At 52.5% G+C, this 12,957-nt stretch overlaps 2 protein-coding genes across 7 annotated transcripts in view; one reads left to right on the top strand and one right to left on the bottom strand.

Annotated features, from left to right (window-relative positions):
* UQCR10 (ubiquinol-cytochrome c reductase, complex III subunit X) lies at positions 1-2,437 on the bottom strand. The gene is made up of 2 exons (XM_084649196.1): positions 2,252-2,437; positions 1-270 (listed from the first exon to the last, which is right to left on the bottom strand). The coding sequence occupies exons 1-2, from the start codon at positions 2,390-2,392 to the stop codon at positions 223-225; spliced, it is 189 nt and encodes a 62-aa protein (XP_084505322.1). The 5' UTR covers positions 2,393-2,437; the 3' UTR covers positions 1-222.
* ZMAT5 (zinc finger matrin-type 5) overlaps positions 1,424-12,957 on the top strand; it is a 27,867-nt gene continuing 16,333 nt past the window's right edge. Inside the window, exons 1-6 of one of the 6 annotated variants that reach the window (XM_084649190.1) lie at positions 2,771-2,998; positions 3,457-3,628; positions 5,949-5,996; positions 8,543-8,704; positions 10,201-10,263; positions 11,742-11,822. In XM_084649190.1, the coding sequence (XP_084505316.1) occupies positions 8,578-8,704; positions 10,201-10,263; positions 11,742-11,822 (271 nt within the window). In that variant the 5' untranslated portion in view covers positions 2,771-2,998; positions 3,457-3,628; positions 5,949-5,996; positions 8,543-8,577. Of the gene's footprint in view, positions 1,845-2,770; positions 2,999-3,224; positions 3,241-3,456; positions 3,629-5,948; positions 5,997-8,542; positions 8,705-10,200; positions 10,264-11,741; positions 11,823-12,957 lie in introns of those variants that run through there. The other 5 variants (XM_084649193.1, XM_084649191.1, XM_084649192.1 and 2 more) reach the window with 5 other exon arrangements.

Below are 12,957 nucleotides of genomic sequence, written 5' to 3' on the forward strand. Positions count from 1 at the left end.
TATAGGTTAGTGAGTTTATTAGTTTAACAGGACATTTTAACACAACAGGAGTAAATCCTAAAGTCCATCAAGGTTTCTTCCACAGATGAAGCTGGTGATGTACTCCGGCTCAGATTTCTTCAGTCAGAAGCCCATTTTCATTCTTGGTAACTGGTATCGGGCAACTGAAGAGTTTGCACAAGAGGATACAGACACCCCTGCACGGCTCCTGCAGCTCTCACTTCATTTTTCTTGGGTCTCATACTTGTGCTTGATGTGTTTCCACAGTTTCTGCATTTGAAAAAACAGAAGCAAGAAGTCTTATGTGTATGTCCCAGTGATGATGGGCTGAATTTTTACTTTCAGCCAAAGGGAATGCCTACCAGTGAGGAACACACTGAAGTTTCCTGCCATTGCTGTCCCATTTGGGGTCTTGCCCTTGACAGCATATCCTAGTGGCATTTGTTTGGGTGACCACTTTGGCACATCCACACAATGCCTTACCTAGCCAGACCAGAGCACTCCAGAAATACCAAAGCACTTATTCCACAAGTCACAGCACACACTTGAAACAAGAGTTCTGGGGTAACTTCAAGAGGGAGAATTGCACTGTTCATGAAGCTGCCTCTTGCAGTGGACTGGCAGAATGAGACCAGGTCCCCTTCCTCTCAAGTCCCAGCATACTTGCTGCCATTTCTTCCTTCTATTCACACACCCTTTTCTGTATTTTGCTTAATATTTTTATAGTAGCTTTGCTCTTTTGTTCTATGGCCCCCCCTGTACCCAGTCACCAGAGGAGAGTATGATACTTGGAGCAGAAGCATCTATTGATGCCTCTTTGCCACATGTATTTTCCCAGGTGAGTGCCACAGGAGCCTGGAGCAGTGCATGGATGCCTCAGCCTGGGGCCCCCTACTCAGGATCTGCATTAGGTAAGCCACTCAGTAGCAGGAAGGGAATGTAGGTAGCTTTCAAGTGTATTTTTATAGGGAGGCAGTCTAGGATCATACAACTTTGCAGGTTCCTATTGCTGCCCTACTCTGTAGCCTTACAGGTTAAGAAACACCAAAGCATTGCAGCTTCTGGCTCCCCATTCACACTAAGGAAAAGCCACTGTAGTCAACACAGATTCAAGCTGGACCCAAAACAAGGTCTTTGGCCCAACCATCACAACCAACTGGTACAATAAATACTTGTAAGATTCCTGTTTGTGGGCAGAAAGGATCAGAGCATTTCTAATGCCTGGCCTAGACAGGATCATAGCCTCTTTAAAAGAGGAAAAGTCAGCATACAACCCTAGATGACAAAAATACCCTAAAAATTAACTGAATTGCTCAATTAAGAAAGTAGCGAAAGAAATACATGATTCCAGTTGGATATCAGAAATTTCATCTGGCTCCAAACTCCTGGAAGGAGCAAGGAAACGTGCAAATCATACACACTTTATATTTGGCTGTAATTTTGTATTTTGCACAAACTCTGGATGCTTTTAGAGTTAAAATACATACTTTTTTAAATCACAACTTGGTATGCTCAGGGGACAGTTACAGATCACTGGAGGATCAGGTAATGTGCCTATCACTGATTGCCATGGAATCCAGGCATTCATTAGGATTTTCCTGTCCATAGATGCAACTTAACTACAACCATGGCAGGTTTCTCCAAGTGCCACAACTACGCCTTTTCTTTTCCCAGCAATGACTTGATGATGCCTCTCGTCTCCCGCTGTGGCGAGTGCAGGCGGCTCGGGGCAGCGCCGCAGCCCGTCCCCGGCCCCACGCTGCAGCCGCCCGCCTCCAGGGAAACCGGGGCATCCGAGAAGCAGGAGGAATTCGGTCCTTGTGCTGCGCCCCCGACGCTACAAGGTCTCTGACCGTCTCCCCCTCGGGCCAAGGCGGCCAGGGAAGCCGGGGGGGGGTCGGTGGTTCGAGCGCGGGCCCGCGAAACGCAGGGTTGGGAGTTCGGTCCCCGAGGGGCCGCTGGGGTCGGGGCGGAAACGGGCCCCGCTGTGAGCCGGGGAGACCCGGGGAGTCCGGGACACGAGCGTGTGGGACCCCCCGCCCGTGCCCCAGCGCGGCCACGGGGGCGAGCCCGGGGCCGCGGCCTCCCCGCGCAGCCCCCCGCGCCGGGGCAGAGCGTCACCGGCCAGGCCCAGGGCAGGCGGCGGCGGCGGCGCGGCGCGGCCCGGGGATGCGGGCGGCCGGGGCCTCGCGTAGCGCACGGGCCGGCCTGACCTTGGGCCGCCCCGCCCCGGCCCGGCCCCGGCCCTCACCCCGCGGTTGAGGCGCTCGTAGAAGGCGTCGGCGCCCTGGTCGAAGGCGCGCTCGAAGAGCACGGCCCCCAGCGCCACGGTGAGCGCGAAGGCGGAGGTGCGGCGGAAGAACACGCTGTACAGCCGGGAGCGCAGCGGCATGGCGGCCTCCTCTGCCTCCGCCCGGGCTAGCGCAGGCGCGGCCTCCGCCCGGAAGTTATAGTGGGGCTCGGCGGCCTGCCGCGGGGGACCATGGGGCTTGTAGTGCGGCGTCGCGCAGCTCCACGCGGGTGGGGCGACCCACCTCGGCCTCGCTCTCGCTCTCGGGGGCAGACGCGGACTGCATTTCCCGGCCTGCACAGCGCCACGCTCGCCTCTGGCCGTAGTTCCCTCAGCGAGGAGACCTCTGGGAGATGTAGTCCCTTCGCTCGAAGGCGGGCGCCGGACGCTCGCTGGTGGCGGTAAAAAACGACAAGCCCCAGCAGGCCGCGCGGGTGCGCGCCGAGGGCGGCGCCGGGGCTCGGGCTGGGTGAGCGGCCGGGGGCGGGTCGGGGCAGCAGGCCCCGGGGAGCGCGGGCGGCGGCGGCTCCTGGCCCATCGCAGGGCGGCCTGGCTGGAGGCCTGTCCCCCCCACGCCCCCTCGAGCTCTGCGCCCCCAGGTGCCCCCCCAGCAGGCCACCCCCCCGGTGGGCCCCACCTCGAGCTCTGCGCCCCCCCGGCGGGGGGCCGGAAGCACCATTACCGCCCCGTCGAGCTCTGCGCCCCCAGGTGACCCCCCAGTACGCCCCCCCCCCAGGTGGGCCCCCTCGAGCTCTGGGCCCCCAGGTGCCCCCCCAGCAGGCCGGCCGCCTCCCCAGGTGGGCCCCCCTCGAGCTCTGCGCCCCCCCAGGGGCCCAAGGGTGGGCCGCCCCCCCCCAGGTGGACCCCCTCGAGCTCTGGGCCCCCAGGTGCCCCCCCAGCAGGCCGGCCGCCTCCCCAGGTGGGGCCCCCCTCAAGCTCTGCGCCCCCAGGCGGGCCCCCTCTCCTGGCGGGCGGGCCCGATCCCCCGTCAAGGCCAGCGCACGACGGCACGCATCCGGCTGGGGCTCTCTCGGCCCCGCACCGGGCTGGCGTGAAGGGCTGTGCGAGTAGCGGTGGGTCAGGCCCAGTGACCACACAGAGGGAAGGTGGACATGCTGGGGATTTGAATACGTTTAATACAAAACAGGTCTTTATAATGTTAGCAGGACCTAAAGTACGTCTTACGTGGGGAGGAGTAATGAAACCTGCAGCCAGACAAAGAACAGCCTCTGGGTTTAGCGGCTTCAGTGTGTAGGGCTCGGCTTGCGACAGTGGGGGCTTGAGGCTATTTTGGAAGTGTTGGGTGCCCACAACTGCAACTGGATGTCGATGGAAGCTGTAAGTGTGTACAGCATCTCTGACAGGGCCAAGCTGTCTTGAATTGGGCAGCCCAGATTGCACCCGAGATCAGTAATACTGACATTTTCAGCACAAGTTTATATAGACCATCTGCATATTGTGTTTTACACAACACAACAGGCATTCTTGGTGATCGTCATACCGATAGAAAGAGTCTTGAATTCCACATGAAACAGCACCACAGATCATGACACTGGATTGCAATGGGTGATGAGCAGAGCTGAGAGAAATCCGTGAGGAAAGAACATTGGCTTCTGGAAATAGACGCCTAGGGTTAGAAGGGACCACGAGGGAGGCGTGTTAGATTTCATATATTGGGGGGGGGGGGGTTGTGCACACGTACGCAGCTATTTTTTTATCGATCACATGTGAAAGTAAGAGTCGTTATCGTTCAAGAGCAGAGACTTCTGGTAGAAGGCCCAAGAAAAACATTAATTTTGCGGCCTGGTGCTGCGTCTACTTTAAATCACTGGAAGTTCTGCCATTTACTTCAGTGATTGCACAAGGAGGGTGAAGTTGCTTGGAATAAGTTCCAAGTTCCCATTTGCCCTCTGCTTATTTATATCAGAATGGTTCATTTTAAAAAGGGGAGCAGTTACACATTACCCCCATCAATTCAAACCTCAGCAGGACAGAGGTAAATCTGGGTTTAGAAGTGTATGGGGGAGGGGTATCTGGGGCTACATTCAAGCAAACTAAAAGGAAGAGGGGAAAATTCCCTTTAAAACCTCCCCCTCTCTCCCAGGGTTTCTATTTAATGAGTATCTAAATTGAATTTTAAAATGAATCTTAAAAACTGACATTTTTTCTGTGTTTCAGTCGTGTCAGCAACCCAGAAATGGAGTCCTGGCTGCAGAGCCATTTACTTTCCTTGATATTGTGCATAGTTTCTGTTGAGATCAGTGGAGGTTTCTTGTGTGGACCAAGGCTTCTGTCCGTGTCAGAGACATGGAGAAAAGCTGGAAAGTTGCCCAAGAGGTTTGGACACCCAGTTCCCATTAATTATCATGGGAATTAGGTGTACCTATCTATTCGATGGCTTTGAAAACTCGGCCACGATTTTTCAGTGGTACCTGCTGAGCATCACTTCTGTTAAGGCAATTTTCCTAATAAACCTATAAGCTATTCCCACTTGGCTGGATTTTGATCACAGTTATGCTGGTGTGACTCCTGACTAAATCCATTGAAATTGGTGGAGTTATTCTGGATTTGCACTGGTGTAAGTGAGATCAGAATCTCTCCTCTTTTCAGCGTGGAGAGATGCTGGCAGACTCCACTGGTTTCACTTGTTACTATAGAGATCTGAACATATTTATATTGGCAGCTGGGTCTCATAAGCTTGATATTTGGCTTTAATTGACTTCATGTCTGCCTAGATACCCTACCCAAGGTGGCTGAAATGGCCCTGAGCCTGATTATGAGGAAGCAGGAAATTGAGAGGGAGGCCCAGAAGCAATTTTCAGAGTCCAGCACAAAAATTCCGTTACACCCAGATGAAAACAAATCAGACACATGTTCTCTTCTGCATCTCCTTCCCCGTCCTTGGATTGCATGCACCTGTAAATGAAATCAGTGAAACTCCCCTTAGAGAGGAAGGGTGTGAGATTATGCAATGTACCTTGGATCTTTTCAACCACCCAGCACATGGGTATGCCAATCGCTGCACTCATTGGATTGTGCTATTGCTTTTTGAAAAAGTTGCTCTGAAAAGATTTTAAACTGGAACAATATTATTTTATAATGGGGTTAAGGCAGATGGACCTCTGCACCTGTTTAGGCTCCTTGATGTTGGTGTGGTGGCTCCACAGAGATCTAGGGGTCCACTTTGCATAGATCCAATTGCAAATATTACATTAAAGGAGAAAAGCCAGGTTAAAAAATATTAAGCAGAATTAATATTGTTATTAATTATTACAATGCTTAATAACAACCAAGATTATTAAAATTGAGGGAATTCTTTCTATTTGTACTTTTAACCAGTAATACTGTTTATTTTGTATCTATGCTTCATTCAGTAGGGAGAGTGGAAATAGCTTAGTCAATATCACTTTTGGTTCTAGTCATTTTCACTTTGATTCCCAGGCAGTAGGCCTGTGCTGAAGAGTCTGGATTGCAGCACTACAGAGGATTGTTAAAATCCAAACAAATAACTGTTGTAATTGAAATTTTATTAAGAAGACAAAAATATTTATTGATCTTGCTCCTTGTAAAAAAACATTTTGTTGTCTCCCCCCGCCCCCATTATTATCGAGTATCTGGTAAGCCTCTAATAGGTCTTTATTACATTTTTTCCCCATAGTTTGATTTGATACAAGAATTCAGGAGCCAGTACCACAAGGGATGTAAGGTTTGTAGAAAGTAGCATTTGCTGAAATTTACAAAAGTTCTCACTCTTTGCTGCTGCTGTTTATTTTGGGAATTAGTTTCTGTAGTTATGGGGCCAGAATGATGAAAAATGCAAATAAAGAAAAGTAAAGCTTTAAATTAATTTTCCCAGGGTCAGATGCTTTAATGTTTTCTGGACATAAAATTTGCACTGAGCTCCATGGATGTTTTGTGTGTGGATCCATTGCAGAAATCAAGCTCATTTTCCCTGATCTGAGATCTGGTTTTGAGCAAATTGGAGTAAAAATAGAGTGCAGAAGCAGGGGGGTGGAATCTAGAGTTTGGGTGAATGTCAGCTGCTGGCATATCTCCTGGAATCAGATGTCCGAGGGCTCTGAACACAGAAACTTAAAAACAACAATAAAATCCTTGAGTGACCCTTTATGTGGTGGAAAACTGTAAGAACTTCCCCTACAGATCCCAGAAGCTGTCTGGCTGCTGAGATATGCCTAGTGCCAGATTCCACAGTTGGCTACAGAAGTTTGTATTGCGTTAGGTAGAAGAGGGTGACAAATGGTAGGTAAACGGGGATTAACTGAAGATGGGTTGTGTCTTCCAGGACTGCAGAGCAGAGCTTCAGGCTTCACCCTTGCAGAGCTTAAGAGCTCACCAGGGTTGCAACTCATGGCCATCCAAGCCATGGTAGCACTTTACTAGCAAGAGCTAGACTTAGCCATCATTCTAGATAGCATAGTTGGTTTCCCAGTAGGGTAATCAGAACCTGAGAGGGAGAGACACAGACCAATCCCATCTGGCTTATTCTTATCCTTGTATTTTACCATCCATCATGTACCTAGAGAACAAAGGGTGATCCACAAAGAGGCATTTATATTCAGTGCGTCTGATCCTCTTGCCTTGAGGTGGGGGTTTATTAGTGTGTGATTCCTCCAGTCCCTTGTATCTGTGCAGTGGCTGGCACAGGCATTGAAGAATCTTTCACTGGAAGTGAATGAAACAGACAGGGTTCCTTTCTCAGGCTCTGAGAGGCCGATAGATTGACTTTGTAGCAGTGATTTGTTTTGCCCTTGAGGTGCCCCTGTGGCTGGCAGACATGAAGGCTTGGCAGGATCTGTTCGAGCACCAATGCCCAGCCTTCCCTCAAAGGGATCACCTGTTGATGGCATTGTTCCTGCTGACTCTGGAAAACCTTCTGGGGGCTCTGGTCCTGGCCATCTTTTGTTTTTAAGTCTTTATTTCTTGTGCTAATTTCTGTGCCACGCTTTTCAGAGACTTGGTCATCAACGTTTCTGAAGCTGTGTAGGCATTTTCAGAGTCTATCTACCGATCTGTCCATTTTAGGCATTTGTAAGGTGTCCATCATGTTCCAAGAGAGGGAGTGTACAGCTGCTTCTGGTTGAGATTCTGTACTGCGCTTCCAGCAGGCACAGTGCAGCGGGAGATGGGGTACAGGTAGTGTAAGCCATCTTTGCACCGTCGGAATTTTGGCCTGCTCTGGGGACTGATGTGGCCCCAGCATAAATTAGAGCAGTCAGTTCCTGTTATAATTTTTAGATCTTGCCAATGGATCATAGCATAACATCCCTGTAGTGTTCAGTGCTACGGAGACTCATTTGACATGCCCCTACCCTCCACCAGCCTTTCCCCCGTGCCAGGGCATGTGAGGGAGAGGGGCTGGGCAGCATCAGGTTATATATGGTAGTTCAGTGCAGTGTCTGTGCCAGGGAAATTCTCTCCCAGCAGGCTAGGGGTTTTATATGATCCTTACTTGCTTCCAGGACAACTGCACAGGAGGTGCAGTGGAAGGGAGAATCCCTCTTGCTTCAACTTCTGAAGGTCTAGGAATGAAATCATTTGGGGGGATAAATTTGTGGTCTGGAAGGAGGAGAAAAGGATGGGGAGAGACTAATCCTGCATGTTGTAAGGCAGCATTAAACTCTAGCTAGATCAACACTGGACTAGGCAGTGCCAGCACGGGCTAATTCCTGGGATCATTCCAGCTCCCCAGGGGTAACCGCTTCACCACACCGGGGCTGCTGGGCAGCTTGTGGAGGTTCTCTGGCATTGCTGCTTGGACGATCTGGACTCCTCACAGCAGAGAATCCTAAGGGTAGGAGCAGTGCTGTGAGGAGGCAGTTCAGTGCCCGGTGTGAGCAAGCCTGTTTGCTCCCCCTGCTCGGTTTTTTTTCATTATTTTTCTGCCCCTGCAGATTTGCACCTTGGCAGTTGCCCCGCTCACCCTGCCCTGGTTACAGCCATGGGAAGGAGGTGTGTTTAGCCAGCCTCCCACTGCTTAGGGAGCAAGACACCATGGAAGGGAGCCTCCCATGCAGCAGTGCTGAGCATTGTCCATTAGGCCACTAGACTCAGAGCTGCCATGTCTTGCATGCATTAGTTTAAATTAGCCTGTCTCACCCCTTCCTCTCTGTCCCTCTCAAGTGTACACCTCCAGCGGGTACACATCCTTGTCCTTCGGGAGCAGTAGCTGTAAGGGTTTCCCTGGGAATGAACACTGCACAGCACTGACATCTATCTGATGCTGTTTTCCAGGCAGCACTGACCCTGCTCCACCCAGTGGAGGATAAATGGGGAAGAGGTATTTCTGTGACTACTGCGACCGATCCTTTCAAGACAATCTGCACAACAGGAAGAAGCACCTGAACGGGGTACAGCACCTGAGGGCCAAGAAGGCCTGGTATGACCTGTTCCGAGGTGGGTCCTGCCAGCCGAGTTGAACCTTCTCTCAGGAGGGTGGTCATGGGAGGTAGTCAGTAAATGAGGCTGGATCAGCATCAGTAATCTGTATCCAGCATCATTCATGCCAGTGTGTCACAGGACGCCTCCCAGACTTGGTGGTATGACTGGCAAATTATTTCTGAGGCAGCAGTATCACACTGGGAAGAATCCTGGGTGTCCGGTGAGATTTGAAATGAGATGGAAAGAACCAGGAAGTCTTCTCCAGATGGTAGAAGTGCAAAGGGGAGGGCTCTTGCACCAACAGTGGCGAGGCTGAGAGAGGAGGCGTGTGCTGGATGAGGGGTGTAGAGAGAGAGTGCTGGAGTTAGGTGGTTTGTGAAACCCCAGAGGGCTACTGTGAACAGAATTGGGAGCTGGGGGAGGCAGGGATGTGTGATGGGGAGAAAAGGTGCTGATTTGTGTGTATGGGGGTTCCGTGGCCATGCGGGAGGGTGGCACTGAGGGTTTGGACAGAAGAGGCAGACGCGGGTGTGTAGTTGTGGTGGAAGAAGCAGCTGCAGCCCCAGAGATGCCCTTGTGTCTTGGGGAAATCACACGGCCTTTGCTGGGGCTCCCATGGGCCAGGAGTTAGAGACTGCCTCAGTCGGATAAATCACCCTTGTTGCTGGGTCAGGCACAGCATGGCGCTGATGGGCTTGGGCTGGGCAGGAAGTTTGCCTAGTTCGGTTTGGGTTGTGGAAGTTTAGATGACTATTGCTGAGCTTGGAAGGTCCACCGGGGTCCTACCAGGGCAAGCTACCAAATAGCCTTACTGCTTTGTTCGTTCCCAGCCCTATCTCATGCTGCTGTCCCAGTGACCCAGCCCAATCCTGATTTACAGGGGTCACCTTCCTTTTGGCTATCAAGGACTCCTGTCTCCAGACTGAATATAGCCCGGGCATTAGTAGCTACAGTTTACGTTAAAATCTGAGGGAGTTGCCTCGACCAGGGCTCAGCTTGGCTCTCCGGGCTCATTCACTGCTAGGGGTTTCTTTTGGCACAATCTCAATAGTCGTTAAGGGCCACTTTTCCCGTGGTGTCCCCTGGATGCCCAGCATGAAGTGCTGGGGGCCCAGCTTCTAGAACTGCTGCGCACCAGTTTGAACCAGAGTCTGTCTCTGTCCCATGAGCTTTACAGACTATCTTTGCTCTGGCCTCATGCTTGATTTTCTGCTGTGTAGCTGGGGAGGAAGCATGTAGCAGAAAGAAAACAAGATCTTCCAAAGCCAGTGAGATGCAAGGGAGGAGCCTGCAGACAAGGAATGTGTTAGTCATCAGTTGTCTTATAATGAGCTTTCCATGGCTGTTGCTCACTGTGAAAGGGCTGCTCACCGGGCAGCTGACGTGCGTGTGATTCTGGTGGGCTGCAGGCCCTTATGCAAGATGACCTTTCACCAGGTGGTTGATGTGCATGGTTTTCGGGTGAGATGGCTCTGCTCATTCCCATCTCTCTCATTCCTTTCCTTCCGCAGATGCTGCTGCTGTCTTGCTGGAGGAGCAGAGCAAGAAGCCCTGCAGGAAGTTTCTGCAAACAGGTTACGTTTTTGCATGGTGTCTTTCCATACAGTGATAACTAGGGTGTGCTAGCTCAAAAAATCTCTCTGCTAGCCAGGTCAGTGCTGCTCTAGGTTGGCCGGGAAGTTGAGCCTAACAGAGTATGGCATGGAGCTGCGGGGTGTGCCTGTGTGGACCCCCATGTGCACACGCATGTAAAAAGTTTTACTCCTGACGGCATTCTGTGGCAAAAAAATAGAAATTCTGTGCACAGTATTTTAAAATTCTGCAAATTTTATTTGTCAAATAAGTGTGGAGGCTCCAGCATGGCATTGGGGAGCACAGGCCACTGGCTGCACCGAGGTGGAAGATCACTCTGCAGCTCCCCCCAGGACGCAGACTCAGCCATGAGGCTACACCCAACCCTGACCCAGTGAAAGGACCAGGCCGGCCCCAGAAACATCCCAGGGCCCCTGCTCCTCTGTGCCAGGTGCACCAGGTGTAGGCAGGCAGGCTCAGCAAGGCCAGGATCCAAGTGTGGAGGGATCCAGGTGTGGGTTGAGAGGGTTCTGTGTAGGGCAATCTGGATGTGGACAGCTCAGTGCGGGATCCAGATGCAGAGGGGATCTGGATGCTCAGGGGTTTGTTGGGGGGTTCTGGGTGTAATGGTAATGGGACTCTGCCAGGGGGTCCAGGTGAAGGTGGTTAGAGCTTAGCGGGGCGGGGCTAGAGCTCAGCAGTGCCATCTGGGCATGGTGGGGGGTCCAGATGCTAGGGGTCTGGGGCTCAGTGAGGTTGGGGATCCAGGTGCAGCTGGTTGGGGATAAGTGGGGTGGAGATCCGGGTGACTCGTTGGGATGGTCCAAGTGCAGAGGGAGTGGGGCTCGGCAGGGGGGTTCTGGATGGGGGTGAGGCTCGGCAGAAAGGTCTGGGTATGAGGGGGTCTGGATGCATGAGGGTTTGGCAGCTGGAGGAGCAGCTCCCCGTACAATGATCCCTTCCCCTGCAGCTGAGGAACAGTGGGCCCAGGGTGGGGGGGAGTTTGCAGACCTTCCTGCAGCCTGGAGAGAAATCTGGGGATGGGTCTGACTCAGACCTGGGATGCTGTGTAGGGGAAGAGGAGGTCCCATCCTCCCCAGGCCATCCAGACGAGCAGCTGAGCCTGGTGCAGGGTAGGAGCCACCAGCAGGGTCTTCCCCAGTCCCGCTCCCTGCCCCACAGTGATTTACCTCTCTGCCGGCTGCGCTGGGCACCCAAAGCATACTGTTCGGGCGGGTTGCATGACCACTCTTGTGGCTTCCCTTTGCTTCCCTGTCAGAAAGTCAGTTTTCTGCGGAGAAGCAAAGAAATCAGTGGGGGACATTAATTCTGTGCATGCGCAGTGGTGCAGAATTCCCCCAGGAGTAAAAAAGGGAAGGCTGGAGGCTGTTTGTGCAGATGCATGGGGGAGACGTTGCCTGTTCCTATGCTATTTGGAGTGAGCCCTGCTCTAACTGCCTGCATTTGGGTCTTGTTCCAGGGCAGTGTGACTTTGGGTTCAACTGCAGATTCTCTCACATGACTGAGGAGGATCTGGAGAAGCTGAACGCACAGGTACAAGGTGAATATTGGGAGGAGGGAGGATGGAACAAGAAACTGTCAAGTGATATGTGAGAAGGACCGTGAACCCTGGCTTTAGAGTGTTGCTGGGGCACAAGGGGGCACAGAGGAGCAATTGTGCAATGACAGCCTGTGGGACTGGGCAGCTGCATGGAATGATCAGTGCAGACCTGTGCTGCCAGCCCCTCCTCACCATCCGAGCCTGTAACATTACTGGCGATGGGGCCACTTTGTATATGGATTCTTTCCCTGATTTCCTGGCACAGGGAGAGACCTGTGTGTGTTACTCTTCAGAGCTATCGCCCAATAATGGGCGTGGGAAGGTGGTTTTCTGGGCCATATGGGTTCTCTGCAGCTTGGCTGGGAGAGGGCCTTGTTAGCCAGCTATATGAGTTGTCACCAGCAGGGGGCACCAGTGCATCACATCCCCCCAAACTCTCAAACTTTTGTGGTTCCCCCCAGCCCCTCCCCACAATTAAAGGGAAACTGCTCCTCCAAACCCCGGGAAAGGTTGGCTAAGGTTAGCTGGCTCCTCTATGGAGCATGCACAGGGACCTGGATTTAGGGTTTCTGCTTCTGGGAGAGTGGAGTTTGGGATGGGGTAGGGGATTAGAAAGAAGATGCTGGGGGGCTGCTCCTGTTGGCCAGTCTTGGGGGAGGCCATGGCTTTTCCATGCTGTGATCCTAGATGATCCCCATCCCATCTAGCCCTGAAGAGAGGGAGGGCGGCTGCAACCCGTCCTGGGGATCATGACCTCCCCTGGCTAAGAACCCGAGGGTCAAGCATTGTTGACTTCCTCCAAGCCAGTCACTTGCCCAGGCTTCCAGGAGAGGTCGAATATCGCATTGATAACAGTCCAGCAGGGAACGGCCTCAAGTTGGCAAGTGGGGGGCTGCTAATTAGGGTGGGATTCTTGGGACCCCTGGCCTTTGCTCTAGATTTGAAAGAGTGGAAGGGAGAGGCCTGGCTGTGGCTGAGTCAGGCTGCATATACCCAAGGCTTCTCTGTGAATCATTGGCAGTCAGTAAAAATCCCTCCACAGGAGCCATGTGGGGCATGGAGAGAGCCAGCCACAGTTGCTACCCCCCTCCTCCCCCCTAAAAAAAAGCAGTGCCCATCTTGCCATCTCGCCTCC

The sequence above is a fragment of the Lepidochelys olivacea genome, assembly GCF_965140295.1.
Source record: "Lepidochelys olivacea isolate rLepOli2 genome assembly, chromosome: 15".
NCBI lineage: Eukaryota > Metazoa > Chordata > Testudines > Cheloniidae > Lepidochelys > Lepidochelys olivacea.